The 18,406-nt window shown below is 37.0% G+C and overlaps 1 protein-coding gene across 1 annotated transcript in view; it reads right to left on the bottom strand.

Moving 5' to 3' along the window:
• Window positions 1-18,406, bottom strand: part of THSD7B (thrombospondin type 1 domain containing 7B) — an 838,394-nt gene that overhangs the window by 233,167 nt on the left and 586,821 nt on the right. Inside the window, exons 13-14 of the mRNA XM_070423466.1 lie at window positions 15,900-16,094; window positions 9,814-10,077 (exon numbers count right to left, since the gene is read on the bottom strand). Of these exons, the coding sequence (XP_070279567.1) occupies window positions 9,814-10,077; window positions 15,900-16,094 (459 nt within the window). The remainder of the gene's footprint in view (window positions 1-9,813; window positions 10,078-15,899; window positions 16,095-18,406) is intronic.

Here is an 18,406-nt window from a genome sequence, read left to right on the forward strand (position 1 = left end):
ATTAAAACAGCCAGCTGAGATTTTTAAATAGGGATTGGGTTGAATCTATGGATTTGAAGAGAATTGACATTTTAACATTATTAAATCTTCTGGTCCATAAACATGGTACATCTTTCCATTCACTTGGGTCTTCTTTAATTTTTTCAAGTGCTTTAAATTTTTTAGAGCGTATATTGTTTTGCTTCTTAAGTATTTTGTTCTTTTTTTGTTATTATCAATGAAATTGTTTTAACTTTATTTTCAGATTGTTCACTCACTTGTTATATTGATCTTTTCTTTTTTCCAGCTTTAAAATATAATCAATGGTATACTGATATTGTATCTTGCAAAAGCTGATAAATTTCTTTATTAGCTCTAGTAGATTTATACAGAAATTCTTTAAAATTTTCTATTTACACAATCATACTATCTACTAATAGATATAGCTTTACTTCTTCCTTTTTAATCCAGATACTTTTTATTTCTTTATCTGCCTAATTGCCTTGTCTAGAATTTGTATTAAAGTGTTGAATAGAAGTAAAAAGTAGACATCCTTGTTTTATTCCTGATCTTAGGGAACTGAACTATGCTTTTAAAGCACGCAATGAGTTATTTTGCATTTCGTTATAAAATATCTGCTTGTTTGTATTGAAGAAAAAAGAGTAAAAGACAATCAATTCCTTAATTAAAAAGCATTTGTTTAGAAGTTCTGTTTACTTTCTAATTTAAGATAAGACATGATGTTTTTTATTTCAATTAGGTTATTAGAAAAGCTGTACATGAATTTAATCATGGGTCCTTAATGTCTCCTCTGAGCAAGGTTACAACACACACTGCCTTTTTCAAGAAGGTATTTCAATCAAATACATAGATACAAGGTTATAAGGCCATAGATAGATATGCCTCGTCATTGTCCACCTCCAATCACTAACAGAAAACTTGACACCATATCTGGACATTATTCTGGATAAGAAAAATAGGTATATTAAACTGTTTGATTGTTTGAGGTCCTGAATTTTTTGTCTCATTGTAATCTAAAAAAAACAAACACTAAAGTATGGTCTGACTCAGAGAGGGGAGATAATCCCAAATTTGGAAGTACATAAAATAGTCCTATATTAGACTGAATATTTCCAATGAGTAGTATTTATTTACCTTTCTATATTGTTATATAGGAATGAGGCTGACTACATAGATGTTTGTTAAAAGAATATATGAATACAAACAAATGAACCAATATTCCCAATGTATTCCTTCATTAGGTGAGTTCTTAGTCTGAGTGCCTTAAACACTGTCAATAGCAGAAGCCTCTCTTCAAATGAAATCTTATTAGTAAGTCTTTGTCTCTAGGGACCATTAAATAGGTAAAAATTAGAAAATAGAATATAAGAAATAAACAAGATAAAGCTAATATATGACCTGAGACAAGGGGATACCAAGTACCCTGCAAAAAACAAACATATGACATATGTTTCATATATCACTGTTCAAGGAAATAACTAAAAAGTTTTTGTTTCCTTCATTACATTTTAGCCAATAACATTTGCCTAATAGTTTTCCGAATTATGATATCAATCATTCACATAAATACCCTCTATGTAGACACCACACATAAAAAGAAATAAAATAACACTATGTGAATGCTTCTAACAGTTGAGAGAAGTTTTCTATTCTTTTTTTCATTTGCACATCTTTGAAGTTTAGCTTAAAAAATTAACAAAATTAACATATTGTGGTAGGCTGAACAATAGCACCCAAAGATATCCAGGTTCTAATCTCTGTAACCTGTGAATGTTGCCACATATTTCAAAAGAGGCTTTGCAGTTGGGATTAGTTTAAGAATATCGAGATGGGAAGATCATCCTGAAGTATCAGCACAGGCTGGGTAACTCTAAGTGTCTTTATAAGAAGAAGGCAGAGGAAGATTCGATAGAACTGATACAAATGGAGAAAGACATGTAACACTGAAGCAAGATGCTGTACCACAGGAAGAGGCCATGAGCCAAGGAGCACTGCTCTAGAACCTGGAAAAACCCAGACCCCCCCCCCCAAAAAAAAAAAAGATTCTCCCCCTAAAGACTTGAAAGGTAGCATGGCCCTGACTATACGTTGATTTTGATCCAGTGAAACTGATTTGATTTCTGACCTCTAGAGCAGTGATAGAAAAAAATGTGTTTTAATCCAATAAGTATATGGTTTTTTTACAGCAGTCATATACATGTGTATATTACAATTCTTTATTCATAGCATGGATTCATCCTCTGCATTTTATTATAAAGTATTGAGTATACATGGTAAACTGACACTTTTCTAGGTGTTTGTCAGGATAGAATGATGACGTAGGCACAGCCCCTCCATTCGGAGCACACACCCCTCTGTGCCAGGATAGGCTAGCAATAAAGTAGGCAGGTAAAATATGAGAAGCAATAGGACTGGTACCTGCATCTTGATAAGGGACATAAACCAGGTATGTTCAGCTCCTAATGGGCTCTAAGGGATGGGGAAGGGCTGGCTAGTAAGACTGCCTGTAATTTCCCAGAGGAGGTAATATTTCTAATGTAAGTCCAGAAAGGTTACTAGGCGCCAACTACAGAATTAGGTTTCAAGGAGAAAAAATTAAAGTTATAGCAGAAGTAGAGTGTACAGGTACAGAAGGCAAAGCCCCATGAGAGTGAGGGGTATATACTGAGACGCATAATTCAAAGATAGCTGAAGTTCGGCATGGAAGGGAAGAAGGATGAGGCTTTTAGGGGTTGCAAAAGGGCAAAGTCATGGAGGGCCAGAAGTCCATGCTAGGAGTCTGGATAATCAGTTGACACTGAGAGTTTAAAACTTATGTGAGCAATAATCAGATTTGCCTTTGGACAGATTCCTCTCACTGAAATAGGAGGAAAGAATGGCAGGAGGAAGGACTGAGTGAGGACTCTTGATGGCCACACTGCCTTGAATATCAGGAAAAGGCTAAGAGAAGGCTGAACTAGAGAGAGCTGCTGAGATGGAAGACATGGCCAGAGAGAAAAAAGTCTCTAAAGCAGTAATATCATGGCAATTGTTATAGCAACACTCACATTAAAAGAAAAAGAAGCAAAATCTCAACATGAAAAACAAACATTTTTCACCTTGTCAAAATTAAATGTCCTTGCCCCAGAGTAGGCACTACTAATTCCTCCTCAAACAGTGATGTGAACACATTTGTAATGTCTCAAGAAACAGAAAGGTGTAGATGATTTAGAAAACAGGTCATGTGGCAAAAATTGAAATGGCTATTTTTTTTTTCTACAAAAGAGGGTGGAATACAGTGGGGCCTTGACTTATGAGTGTCCCAACTAACGAGTTTTTTGAGATACCAGCTGTCTCTCCGCCGATTTTTTGCATTGAGTTGACAGAGTAATTTGAGTTAACAAGCTCGGTCTCGGAATGAATTAAACTCGTAAGTCAAGGCCCCACTGTATAATTATTCAGTCCCTTCTGTGTGATGGACTTATGAGGACAGCTCACAATAGGTTAACAGAAACCATTCAGTAATTTAAAATTTAACACATGCACAGAAAATATAAACTTTCCAAATGTATTGACTAAATTCACATAATTTTGAGTGACTGCAAATAAATGAAATTATAATTTTTCACAGAGATTATGTTATTTAGCTTTGCCTTCTATCTATACCTCTTTATCTATAATAATAAAAGCATAGTATTCTAATTAGACCAGCTATCCTTCCAGTTGTCCTTCCAGACAACCTTCCATATGAAGCTGGGGTTGCGAGGGAAGCCTGGGTCCTGGGTGCCTGTCAGCAGCCGAAGCGAAGACTGGGTCCCAGGTGCCAGAGGGAAGCTGGTGTTGGCAGCTGGGGGAAGGAAGGCCTACTCTTGCAGGAATTTCATGCATCGGGCATCTAGTATATGACAACAAACTAATAAAATTGCTGCAATAGAGTTAAGCTGCAAATACTGTTATTTTTGGATTACATATTAATGAAGATAATTGCCTATCAAAAGAAATCATATTTTATCTGGAATCAGATATAAAACAGATTACATTTTTACTTTATAATTTGATAAAGTTTATTCACACAGTTATCACTGGGTCACTTAGAAAATTGTTTTTCTGCATTTTCCATTCTTTCAAAATTATTACTTGTCCACTTGTAGCAATGCAATTGCATTTCTTCAGATCCCAAACTGTATGTCAACCGCAAAATAGAATCCCATATTCTGCAGTTTGTCTGATTGTGCACTACACAGATGACTTTTTTATGGATATGCATTCATGATACACAGCTATTCTACCCAAAGAGCTGTTTAAACACACATATCTCATTGACGATGGCACTTACATTAGATCCAGACTCCTTTGCTATAAGATTCTGCCAACTTCAACCTCACTTTACAAGACCCTCGCCTCACTTCCTACATTCAAACCACAGGACTTCCTTTGTTATTTTGTCCAGAATGGCTCTCCTGACCTACATCCTCTGGACATGCTTGCCTAGTAACTAAAATTACCTTGAATATACTTTTCACATGATTGCCTGCCTCCTCCTCTCTTCACATCTCAAATCTATGTCATTTCAGTGAGGATTAGGGAAGGTGGAGGTGGATGGGAGGGTGGGGAGAGATTAACCAAAGAACTTATATACGTACTAAAGGCCCGGTGCATGGATTTGTGCACCGGTGGGGTCCCTCAGCCTGGCCTCTGGGGGGATTGGGCCAAAACCAGCTCTCTGATATCCTCCCAAGGGGTCCCAGATTGCAAGAGGGCAGTTCTCAGGTGACGGACCCCGGAATCGGGCTCCCTCCTCTCTGGTTCCGGGTGCGTCACCTGAGAACCAATGCTGCCAAGTGACCACAGCTCAGCAGCTCCTGTGTTGAGCATCTGCCCCCTGATGGTCAGTGCGGATCAGCTACTGGCCGGTTGGTCGGTTGGCCTTTTGGCCAGTTGGCCAGTCACTTAGGCTTTTATATATATAAATATACATAAGCCATGTACACAGACAATAGTGTGGTGAAGGTTTGGGGGTAGGGGGTGGGGTCTAGGGGGTCAATGGGAAAAGAAGGGGGACATATGTAATACTTTCAACAATAAAGGTAAATTTAGAAAAATAAAAAATGAACTTTTCTATTCATAGCAGCTTAAGAGCTAGACAAGACTAGAAATTCCTTCTTATTAAATTTCTATCCACCATTAGAAAATAAACTGCACAATTCCCTGATTTACCCATAACTGTATAACCAATCATATAAGGTGTTAGGTCACAGCCCCTCTGCAGACACTGCAAATTGCTTGAAGACACGAGGAGCCGCAAGCAGATGGGAGAGACTTTACTGCAGATAGAGAAGCCATTGCTAACAAGGAGCTACCAGACATAGCAGTTCCTCAACGTAGCTCCCCACAGCAGCCTCACACGGGCTGGTCAGCAACACATCTTTATACCAACTCAGACAAAAGAGGCTTCTTGCCAAATAGTGACATCAGTATTTGGGTTATAGACAGGTGCGCCTGCACGGTGCCTTCAGGGAAACTGCTGTGTCATTGCCTGTGCTCATGGGTGTGGCAAATGGGCCTTTATCATCTGGCATACTGAGGGCAGGGTCCCTACAGAAAGGGGCCAGGTTTTATACATAGCAGGTATTCAATATTTAGGTTTTTATCAAATGAATGAATAAATAAACAAATAGGTAGGTGCGTCAGAATCATGGTGGAGTAAAACATTCCTTTCTTCTCTTCCCTTTTTATAACAATAAATTAGACTTCTGTTGCCAATTAGAAGGCCTCCAGCACTACACTAAAAAACCTGCAGGTTTCTAGTTCATCTGCGCATCTGCAAATAAGTAAAGGAACCTGGTGGAGGCTGCAAATCCAAGGGAGTCAGTGAACTGGCCCCACCTCCACTGGCTGCAATTGGAAAAGAACCTGGAGAGCACAGGACTGGGCAGAGACCCAGGGGCAAGAGAATTTTAGAAAGTGTCCAACCTGCCTACAGGAGGTTCCAGAATGCACTGGAGTTGAATAGGAAGGAGTTTGGATACAGAGAAGAGGGAAGAAGTTGCCAAGGTGGGTCCCCCTCCCTAAGGTGACAAGGCAAGAGGTTAGGCGTTTTGCGGTGGCAGTGGCTACCCTTCTGGCAGAGGAGGAGAGAGCAGTGACCTTTCCCAAGGAGGAGGTAATCACCACAATAAAAAGTCTAGAACACATTCACAGGACATAAAAAAGGGAAGACAGCATACCACCATGAGAAACCACCAATTTACAAAAGCAGGTAGAAACAGAAGAAAAAAGAAACAATGAAGATAAAAATCAACTAGCAGACAAACAATAAGATGGCAGCAACAAGTCCTTACAGATCAATCACTCTAAATGTAAATAGATTGAATTCGCTATCAAAAGGCGAAGAGTAGCTGACTGGATGAAAACAAGCAAGTAAAAAACAGAACAATGGGATACACACACCAATACCTAACTATATACTGCCTACAGGAAACTTATTTCATCTCCAAAGACACCCACAGGCTCCAAGTGAAGGGATGAAAGAAGATATTCCTGGTAAGTAGAAACCAAAAGAATGTGGGTATAGCCATAGCCGTACTTATTAGGTTAAAAAAGACTTCAAGTGAAAAATGTAACAAAAGACAAAGATAAAAAGAAGGTCATGCTTTAATGATAAAGGGGTTAGTACATCAAGAAAATATAACAAACATAAACATATATGTAGCCAACATCAGAGCACCTTAAATATATTATGCAAATACTAACAGGTTGGAGGGAGAAATAATGATACAATAATACTAAGGGACTTCAATATCCCACTCTCAGCAATGGATAGATCAATCAAATTGAAAATCAACAAAGAAATGTTAGAATTGAAACAAAATAGACTTGACATAAATAGAACATTCTACCCAATAGTAACAGAATACACAGTCTTCTCAACTGCACATAAAGCATTCTCTAGGATAGATCATGATAGGACATAAAACAACTCTTAGCAAATTTAAGCAGATGGAAATCATATCAACTATTTTCTGACTACAATGGGTGAAACCAGACATCAAGAAAAAAGCTGGGAAATCTATAAATATGTGAAAACCAAACAACACACTTCTGAACAATGAATGCGTCAAGTGAGAAATCAAAAGAAAAAGTTATCTCAAAACAAAAATGGAAAGACAGTATATCAAACCCTATGGAATGCTAGAAAAGCAGTTCTGAGGAAAGTTTACAGTGATAACTGAATATATTAATATATTTGAAAGATTTAAAATAATTGAATTTTACTAGTATACCTCAAACAACTAGAAGAAGAAAAACATAAGTTAAAGGTCAGGAGAATGATGGAAATAATCTAAAGGAAATAAAAATCCGCATAGAAATAAAATAAAGACTGAAAAAAAAAACAAAAGGATTAAAGAAACTAAGAGGTGGTGTTGCAAAAATAAACAAAATTGACAAACATTTATCCTAACTAAGGGGGAAAAAAAGGGGATAAGACTCAAATAAAACGAGAAATGAAAGAGGAGACATTACAACTGATACTACTGGAATACATAAGTGATCATAACAACTATATGCCAACAAATTAGAAAGTGTAAAAGAAATGAATACATTTATAGAAACATACAACATACCAAGACTAAATCTGGAAGAATTAGAAAATCTGAATTGAATCAGTAAAAAAAAACATACCAACATGGAAAACACTAGGAACAGATGGCTTCACTGGTAAATTCTACCAAACATTTTAAGAATTAGTGTTAATCCTTCTTAAACTATCCAAAATAATAGTAGATAAGGAAAAACTTTCAAATTCATTCTACAAGGTCAGCATTACCCTAATACCAAAGTCAGATACACAAACAACAACATAGATCAATATCACTTATAAATACAGGTGCAAAATATACCAGTAAAATATTTGCAAACTGAATTAGACACTTTAAAAGGATTATATACCATGACCAAGTGGGATTAATCCCTGGAATACAAGGATGGTTCAGCATATACAAATTGAACACAATAAATTCCATTAATAGAATTAAATATAAAAATTAAATGATCATCATAAAAGATTCACAAAAAGTACTTGACAAAAATGCAACATCCTTTCATATTAAAAAACAAACAGTTTTCAACAGATTGGGTATACAAGGAATATACCTCAACACAATAAAGGCCATCTATGACAAATCCACAGCTAACATTATACTCATCTTTAAATAACTAAAAGCTGCCCTAACTGGTTTGGCTCAATGGATAGAGCGTCGGCCTGTGAACTGAAGGGTCCCAAATTTGATCCCAGTCAAGGGCATGTACTTTGGTTGCGGGCACATCCACATTGGGGGGTGTGCACGAATCAGCTGATCGATGTTTCTCTCTCATCGATGTTTCTAACTCTCTATCCTTTCCCTTCCTCTGTAAAAAATCAAAATATATATATATATATATATATATATATATATATATATATATATATATATATAATAAAAGGCAAATTGTCCCCTCAACTGGGAGTTTGACTCTCAGCCAACTGCCCGAGACCCCCTCCCCCCAGCCGGCCCCACCCCCAATTGACCCACCCCCTGATCTTGGGTGGGGCTGGCCGGCCAACCAGCCCTGATGGCCCCAATCGGGACTGGGCAAGATGACCTGATCAGCCCTGATTGCTGGCCAGGCCAAGGGGCCCCACTCATGCATGAATTCATGCACCAGGCCTTTTAAGCAATATAGCCAACAATATTGTGGTATAACCAAACTTGGTAAAAGTCTAGAACTTCTTTTGTAAAATGGGTCTACTATTTCCTTATGATGTGTTTAATGTTTCTGAAAGTCAAATCACTGAAAACAATTCTATAGACTAACCTGGGAAACAAAAATGGCAGCACTGATTTAAAAAAAAAATCATTAAACTTTAAATTGCATTCATATATTGATACAGGTATATCTTAAAGACAAGCTAATACATTGACAATAAAGGCAAACTATCATTTACCTGACTTGTCTGAAAGAATTAAATTCAATTTGCCATTTCTGGTATTATTCAAAAAGCTTATTTAAAACATAAGACCTTGATAACAGAGACCAAGAATCAATCATTTCCCCTCCACCCTACCCCTGCCTACTATTCAAACACAAATTCTTTCTTTTCATACCCTCTATAAAATTCCTAACTTGTTTAGTCTCCTACAAACAGTAGTAACCCTCCCACACACAAATAGAGCAGGAAATTCATAAACTCCATCGTAATCATGCCTCAGCCTCTTCTATCAACTTTTACCCCAAATTTATTCAATCTTCATTCCTTTCTCCATTCACCCATATTTTTCAACTTCTTAAGTTCAAATAATAAAAAAGCAACAAAAACAAAAAACATCTCCTACCTGATTACCATCTCATAAAACTCTCCCAGATTGCCCAATTTCTTTTTGTTCTTCAGTTCTACTCTACTAATCATTTAAATTAATTTTTAAATGATATTTTGTAAAATCCCTTAGAAGTTTGGGATCAGAGCACCAATAAACCCACAAAATGTATTTATTTGTATTGGGCTTTTGCTTTCTTGGTGAACTAGAGCAACGATGCTCACCATCAGCAAACAAGTGGCCAAAGGTGAAGTACAGAGTGAGATGAGTCATGGATCCAAAACACATTCAAGATAATCATGGATAATCATGAGATATGTACCTTCTTATGTCCATATTTTATGAGATGCACTGTGTTACTGACAAAGGAGAACTGAAGCCATCATTAAATAACAAAGCTACTAATTCTAGACCTTGGACAGACTTCCTGGGCTGTCTGTCAATGCTATCATTTCTTACTCCTCATCCATCTCCTTACCAGAGCCACTGCAGCGGGAGGGGTCAACAGGTCTTCCGTTTTTATCAGAGCAGGCTATTGCTCGGAAGCGCACGCCCTGTCCGCATTGTTTGCTGTCTCCTTGTACCCACAATCCTCGCTGAGGCTCCCTCTTGCTTTCAGGAAGAATGCAATCTGACCAATTTCCGTAAGGTTGGGATATAAATACATCGCAAGGACACAGTTCTGTTTCCACTAGAGGGTACATGTCAGCATCCTGGCACTTCTCCTTCTTCCTGCTTTTTCCTGTGCCAATAAGAAACATTGGTGTATTAATTTCATATCTGCTGTTTTGTTAAAATTCACTCACAGTATTATATTTAAAAGCTCTTAACAATATTGTCTTAAATAATATAAAGTCTTTCTTAGTTTGCATTCTTTTGTGCATAGAATTAAATCCTAGGACAATGGAAGCAATTCCCAGAGTAGATGTGAAATTCAAGTTAACTTGACAAAAAAAAAGTGTTTGATGTTGGAGAGTGGCACAAGATAAAACGAGAAACGTTTGCTACAGTGGCTCAACAGTTAGAAAATTCTTGTCAATGTATTTATTATTTTCCCTACAATATGTTGATAAAAAAACAGATTAATTACCTTGTCACCATTTTCCTTGAAAGTTATGGTTGCCAAGGAAACTAACAAAAGGTATAAATATTGACTCCTTTTTTCTTTTTTCCAAGCAACTTTTTAAAAACCAATTATTTATTCAAGGAACAAAATAATATCCTCCCATACAATGGAGTGAGTCTGGGTGTCACTTGGATATGATAGACAAAGTGGAACTTACTTTGTTTCCCATTACCAGGCAGTTTACAAACACTGGCAGAATCAATAGATTGAAATACATGCTAAAATCATACTGAATAATTTAATCTGAGAAAAAGCTATGGCTTCTGCTTTGAGAGACCTTTCTTACTTAAGGATTCTGAATATGACTTTACCTTACCAAATGACTTTAATGAACATTTTAGTTGTAATCCCAACTTTGAATAATGACAATGTGTAGTCATTTTTCACAGCTCTGAGTACCAGATAACCATGTTTAATGGATTCCAACTCAGCCTGTAACTTGATTCAACTTTTCCATCAATACACTTCCTCTAGATTCCTAAGCGTTTCCCTCGATCTAGTAATTCCACTTTTTGTTTCCTCATTAATGGGTCATTAGCTAGCCCTGGCTATTTATTAAAAGTGGGCATCTTTCTTGATCTGGTCCCAGTCTTTAGGATTATTTTATTTTTTAATATGTTTTTTATTGCTGATAGTGTTACAGATATCTCCCATTTTGTCCCCCTTCACCCCTCCTCTCAACCCCTACCCACCCACCCCCAGGTCTTCACCATCCTATTTCCTGTGTCTATGGGCTATGCATATAAGTATGTAAGTTCTTTGGTTTATCTCTTCTTATCCCCCCTCAAAATACTCAATACAAGCTAATACATAGACTACTTTCTTCTTATCAGACAGTTTACATTACACACAACAATTCTATGGTTGTCACCTAATGAGTGGCTTTCTGGCCTTTCCTGATTTTTAAATTATTTTTAAACTAGAGGCCTGGTGCGTGAAATTCGTGCCAGGGTAGGGACCCTAGGCCTGGCTGGTGATCAGGGTCGATTTGTGGGGCGAATGGTGGGGCAATCAGGGGACCCCCCCCCCCCCCCCGTCACCTGCCCTAGCTGGCCTAGGGCCTGCAAGCTGGGGGAAGCTCCTGCGTTGAGCATCTTCCCCCTGGTTGTCAGGGCATGTCATAGCAACTGATCATTTCACCGGTCTTTCTGCTTCTTGGTCGATTTGCATATTAGGCCTTTATTATATAGGATTATTAATTGATTTGAAGAGGGAGAGAGAGCAAGCAACATTGATTTGTTGTTCCACCTATTCAGGCATTCATCAGCTGCTTCCCATAAGTGCCCTTACCAGGGATTGAACCTACAATCTTGTCATATTGGGATAATTCTCCAAGCAACTGAGCAATCCTGCCAGGGCCTTCCCTGATGCTTATGGCCACAATAAACAAGGTTTTTACAGGACCTGCAATGATCTTGCAAAAGCTTCAGACACACCACTGTACCTCTGTGAGGATATATTCATTCGCTTTTCCCATTTGAGGTACTTACTAAGAACACATTTGAAAAACACGGTTTCTAGCATGGCTTGAAATTGCACTGGTTGAGAGATGTACAAATAGGTGGTGAATAGCTCCTTCCATCAGCATTCAGTTTAACCTACCCGAATCTATTATCTCCATCCCTTCTAATTCCACTGTCTTCTCAACACACTTAACCCTGAATTCTGAGTTTAACTATTGGTTGAAACCACTTACTCTTGCCAAAGTAATAAAACAAAGCGCTGGAATATCTTTTTTTCCCTTATATTTCAGAGTTGGTTGTTTAATGACAGTTCAGAGTGAGACTTTACCATCATTCTTAAGATATCCTTTCCAAGTCCTATCATACCTTACCTTTTGGTCCCTCACCCTTATCCCACCTCTCCACTATTTCTCTGGTAACACCTTACTTGTTTGTTTGTTTTTTTTAATTTTTCTTCCTCTATACCTCCCTTAACTGACTGATGGGCTTCCTGGGGGCACTGCCCTAGATTCACTTTTTTGATCCTAAATTTTCAACACCATAATGTTTAAATAACCATCTATAACTCATAAATCCATCATTATTATCTTCAGCCCATACTTCTTGTTCAAGAGTCTGAGCCACAGGCTAGAAATCTACACCTAAAAGGCCAATCAGATTCAACCTGGCAAAACCCACACTCATCCTTTTAGTATCTCTTTCTCCTTCTTTATTTCCCAATTATATCAACATGACCAAGTCTAAAACTTGTCATACTTAAATCATTCTGTTGAATACCTATATCTATTTAATGGCAATGACCTATCATTCCAAATACCTATATATCTCTTGAATTAGTTCAATGTTTCTATTATGGCCAATGCCACCCATACTTAGCTCACCTCCAAATCAACAGCTTAAATCACTACAATGGCTTCGTCCAAAATTGTATTGCCACTCTGCCTCATTCCCTTCAGTCTATTGCCCTCACTGCAGTCAGGACCAGCTTACAAAGATTGAAATCTGATCACATCATCCAACTACCTTACACTCTCCAGTGACTTATCACAGTTCATGGAATGAAATCTGGCCTCCTCACCATGGTTATCAAGGACCATAGGATCTGAGCCCATAAATGTGTCTCCTGCCTGCATTGGACTACTCTGCCTCTGGCATGTTTGGACAAAAAAAAAAAAGGCTGTAATAAGTCACCCTTTATAACAGCTATTGGAGCATACTGCACTGTGTTGTACCACCGAGCAGGTACTATACTGGTCACAATCTCCATCTCCCATTAGACTGTAAGCTCTAAGTTAGGATCATGTCTAATTCTCTTATAATATTCTCAAAGCCTCACACACATAAGTGATCAACAAAAAATGTTTATACAATAATTGAAACAAGAAAATTTTAAGAAGGGAGAATGAAAGAGAGAGAAGGAAAGAAGAGAGTAAGTGAGGATGAAAAGAGAGAGAAGAGGAAGAAAGAACAGGTTAATCAACAAGGCAACCTAAAGTTCCTGGCAGAACAAATATTCTGTACAATATACACTCTCTCTATATTTATGATCTTTCTTAACTACATGGAACCATTGTTTTACCAACTTGAGCAAGTTAGTTAATGCAGAAATGGTTCTCACAATAAGGAACAAAATTACTTTGATTATCTTCTTGTCAATATCAGTATTAACCTTTGGATTCAAATTAGCTGCCACTAATTTTTAAAAAAATCAATCACTACTACAACTCTAAAGACATTTTTCTCCTTAAGTCAGAGGGAAATTTGTGACTGATCCCACCAAAAACAGAACTAAAGTACTAAATATGTTTGTATTGGTTATCTAGTTACTATATATATTATATTAAAACCTGGACATATCTTCTATGTAATGGATTATTTCCAGCATTATAAAAACAACTGCTCTGATTACCAATTTAAAACCTGTGATGATTTAGATACTGAAGTCTTCTGTTTAAAATGTAAAAAAAGAATAATAAGCACCCTCGATGGTCCCCTATTAATGGGGAGGCTTGTATTTGTGTGTGTGCCTCTCCAAGTGCAGCTATGTTAAAGAGGCACATTGTTTTATGGTCTAAGTTCATGCCTCTTATTGTCATTCATGCTCTCGATTGCTTATTAAATTTACTACCAAATTACATGGAGAAAAGCAAAATACAAGCGGTATATCACAATCAAAATAAGTTTTCAGAAGTTGAAATTTTCAATTCACTACCTTTTTTTCAACAAAAATACTAAATGATTTATTTGACTGGTTTTGCAAAGCTCATATTTAAATAAGTTGAGAAGTTATTTTGGTGTAGCTTAGATGTTAAGACAAAAAAGATCATTCAGCTAGCTAAAAGCATGGCAGTTAATTTAGAAAAGAAATTCTAAATACTTTTTAGTACAAGTAATTTTAAGATAGAACTTGCAGAAACATGTTCAATATTTACATAAAAATATATTTTAAATAAATCAAATTCATTAAAGTTTTGACAATTCACACAAAAAACTATGCTGGTTGTAAAATGAAAAAAATATCCTAGAATTTTCAATATTTTCCTTTCTCAGTTTGCAAGTATAAAATATCATTAGCAAACTTTAAAAGAAGGAAAAACTGGTCATGAATGAAAACATTTTCCCCCTTTTTAGGAGATTCTCATTCATCTCAAAGACATAGGTGAACCAGAATAACGTCTTCTACATGATGATGTATGAACATGCAAACCAAGTTTCACTGACGTTGCCCTGTGAATTTGAAACCATTCCTGTCATGCACATGTACCCCATTATATCATTTTATCTTAGAAACATAAGCAATGTTGCTTGAAATTACATATGCAAAGATTTTTTTATAGAAGAGAAAGCATGAACTACAGCACATTTTATTTGATGTTTCTATATGCGATCATAAGTTTCACCTACACTTATGAATGAGCTCCTGACTTGTATGCATAAATACTCTTCAAGCCTCTCACCCATGAAGTAAATCTATTAGAGTGAGTTACATTTAAAACAATCTTACAAGCAATGCATTCCAACAAAGGGGTCTTGAAAACAAGAGAATTGGCACTTGAACTACCAATAAGAACAAATGGTCATTGTGCTGAGTTCTTCAAGGTCAACACCAATTTTATTATCCCAATGATTAGTTTGGCATTTTTCCTTTGGCTTCCCGTTGCCCGAATTAAATTTTCCACGTATGCAAATACACGTACAATTAAGAGAAGTTCTGGTATGTCTACCTGGACAAGTAGTAAAATACACTACTGCTCCAGGTATTTGTACATTGCAGGCAAAAAATGCTACAGGACCTTGATTAAACTAGTAATTATTTTAATTTTCATTAAATTTCATGGATGCAAACAGAATCAGTAATTAATAATAGACCACAAAAGCAGAATCTATGTATATAACTCAATTTTTACCTCATAATACTAAAATTTTTAAATGGTAAATTGCTCATGAGGTAATGGCAAAAGACTATGACATAGGTTAGATATACCTTTGATGTTCTTTACAAATCACCTACTGTTTTCAACCTTGCTGGGATCCTGGCACCAGAAATTTAGCCATTAACTACTTCCGGAAAATTGGTAAATATATTGCCATTTATGACTACAAGGTGGGGCAATAGTAGGCTTACAGTTGTTCATATGGGAAATAATACAAGAATTAATAAATAACACCAGAATAAACTCCGTTTCACATACTCACAACTATACACCTGCTTTTGCCACACCCCTTACAAAGATTATAAAGCTGTATAAAGAATGTCACAGCTATAGAATGGTTCCCATTGTTCATTCATTTCACAAATACTCATTGAGTACATAGGATGTGCTCAGCATAGGCACAGAGGGTAATAATGGCCCGGAGGGGTGAGAGAGGGGGAGACCCGATACAGTTTCCTGTCTTTCTGGAGCTTACATTGTCCTTGGAAAGTTCAGGAGTGCAGCACTGGGCTGCAGCTAAGACATGGAAAGCACAGCTTACCTGTGAGCTGTCGCCGTCTGCTTCGGGTTGTTCCACAATTGGTGGAGCAGGGTGTAAACTTGGACCAAGCCGTGAAGGTGCAGTCGTCTCGACATGGGACCGTGCATTCTTGCACAAGGGGAGGCATGCCATTTGCCTGCTTGAGGCATTCGGTCATTTCTGCTGACTGGTTATCATCAGAGATGCAAGAGATAGCTAAAAGAGAGTACACGTGTGGGTTATTTTGTTGTTTTCAGTAAATCAGTCTGCTGCTGCTTGTTTGATAAAAATAGTAGAATGCTCCAAGGTTCGAAAATGTAGTTGTCACTGTGAAAGCAAAGGTCTTCAACATAGCTATCTTTATTTCTCTCTGAAAATTAAATGTTTATTGTTGCCATGGAGGTATTTGATGATTTAATTGGTTATTAAATCACTTTCAGTAATTTATTATGTATGTCCTGCCTGTAAGCATCTGATCTCAAGGGCTGTCACAAAACTAGGTAAGAGAACCAGTGAGAGTAATACCAGTATGTAGACAAAACAAAAAAATCAAAACCACACACATACACACACACACACACACACACACACATACACAAAATCGTCAGAACTCTTACTAGGTTTTCTTGTCAATTTTTTTGTTTAAATGTCACTTATGGAAGTGGCCCTGTTTTCACTTCACAGTATTTAAAAATGAATTTCTGCTGTCAATGAGTAAATTTGTTTTTCTCATTATTAAAATTTCAGGAATAGTTAAAGATTTTAATTTTTTTTTTTCAAGTACAGGCATACCCTATTCCAGTGGTTCTCAACCTTGGCTGCACATTAGAATCACCTGGGAATCCTTTTAAAATCCTGATTTCTGGGCCTCATCCTCTGGAAATTCTGTTTCTTTGTGATGGGGTGGGGCCACAACATTAGTAACAAAGAAACAATTTCCAGAGAATGAGGCCCAGAAATCAGGATTTTAAAAAGATTCCCAGGTGATTCTAATGTGCAGCCAAGGTTGAGAACCACTGCCCTATTCAGATAATTCCCACTACAAGTATCAATTGCAGATAACACTCCACAGTCTCTCTCACATAGTTTTTATTTTTTAAATTGATTTCGGAGAGGAAGGGAGAGGGATAGGGAGATAGAAACATTGATGAGAGAGAAACATTGATTGCTGCTTCCTGCATGCCTAATATTGGGCATCGAGCCCACAACCCAGTCCTGTGCCCTGACTGGGAATCAAACCATGACCTCCTGGTTCATAGGTCGAAGCTCAACCACTGAGCCCACTAGCCAGGTTTTCACATAGCTTTTTAACTAGACTGTCTCTAGTCATGTCATAAAATAACTAAAACAGTTATGACATTTTGCTTATATTTTGGTTTGATTTTTGGACTGACATTTATTTATTTATGAATGAATGATATGTTTGTGTATCTTTTATTTACCCTGGTTAATTGGGAACTCTCTGAGGATATATCTTTATATTCTCTAGACCAGTGGTTTCTTAATCTTGGCATTATTCATGTTTTAGATTAATTTCTTATTGGTACAGGAGTGTTTCTTGTGCATTGTATCTCAGGCCTCTACCTATTAGATACCAGTAGCACACATACCCTCTCAGCTGTGAAAAACAAACATTACTCCACACACTGGCAAACACTGTCCCCAGTTGAAAACTATTCTTCTAAATGATTCCTAACCATGGACGTCTCAAAATACAGAAGTTCCATGGCATGACTTCAAGCCTGCTCTATCAGCATCTCTGGGGGAGAAACCCAGGAATATTTTGATTGTAAGTGCCCAGGTGGTTTTGAACAACCTGCCCACTGACCACCCATATTTGGTGTGGTGCCGTTGGACATGTATGTCAATGGCTATTTGCTGAGTTCATGATCACAAAGAAACCACTGAGTAAAATCTTTTTTATTACAGCTCTTTAAAATTTTCCAAGTTCCAAATAAACTACAGCTTAGGATCAACATTGTTAAAACTATTTATATAAACTATTCCAATATAGGGCTAATGTACATAGGGGTTCCTTTCAGTTGCCCATTCTTATATTCCAAATTATGTTCTTTATTCTGAGCACAATAAAGAACAATTCCATCTGAATAACATTTTTTAAAAACTGGTAAAAGCCAAATCTATCTAATGCTGTAAGACCAAGGAATTAGCTAAGATGACGATGGATGGACACACATTACTGCCCAGTTTGTGTATCTGCCCAGTGGCAGGTCAGGCTATTCCTTCATTTTGAACAGTTTTGTTTTTAACCACATCCTGGGGACAGAATTCATCATACAGAAAGACAACATCACCTGCATTTTTTTAAATTGGGAATATTACAGCCATTAATGATGAATACAGCAAAATACTTTAAGTAGTGTACAAGCAAACATTATCTGACTTTTATGTTTAGCTAAACAACTTAGAATCAATTTAGGAGACTTTTATCAGGCCAAGTTAATTTCCCCCCAAAATGGAAATGTACTGAATGACATGAAGAACGTTAAATGCTTTTAAAAAGCATT

This window comes from Myotis yumanensis, unplaced genomic scaffold, assembly GCF_028538775.1.
Source record: "Myotis yumanensis isolate MYYU_CA2020_CCGP unplaced genomic scaffold, mMyoYum1.0.hap1 SCAF_8, whole genome shotgun sequence".
NCBI classification, from domain to species: Eukaryota; Metazoa; Chordata; class Mammalia; order Chiroptera; family Vespertilionidae; genus Myotis; species Myotis yumanensis.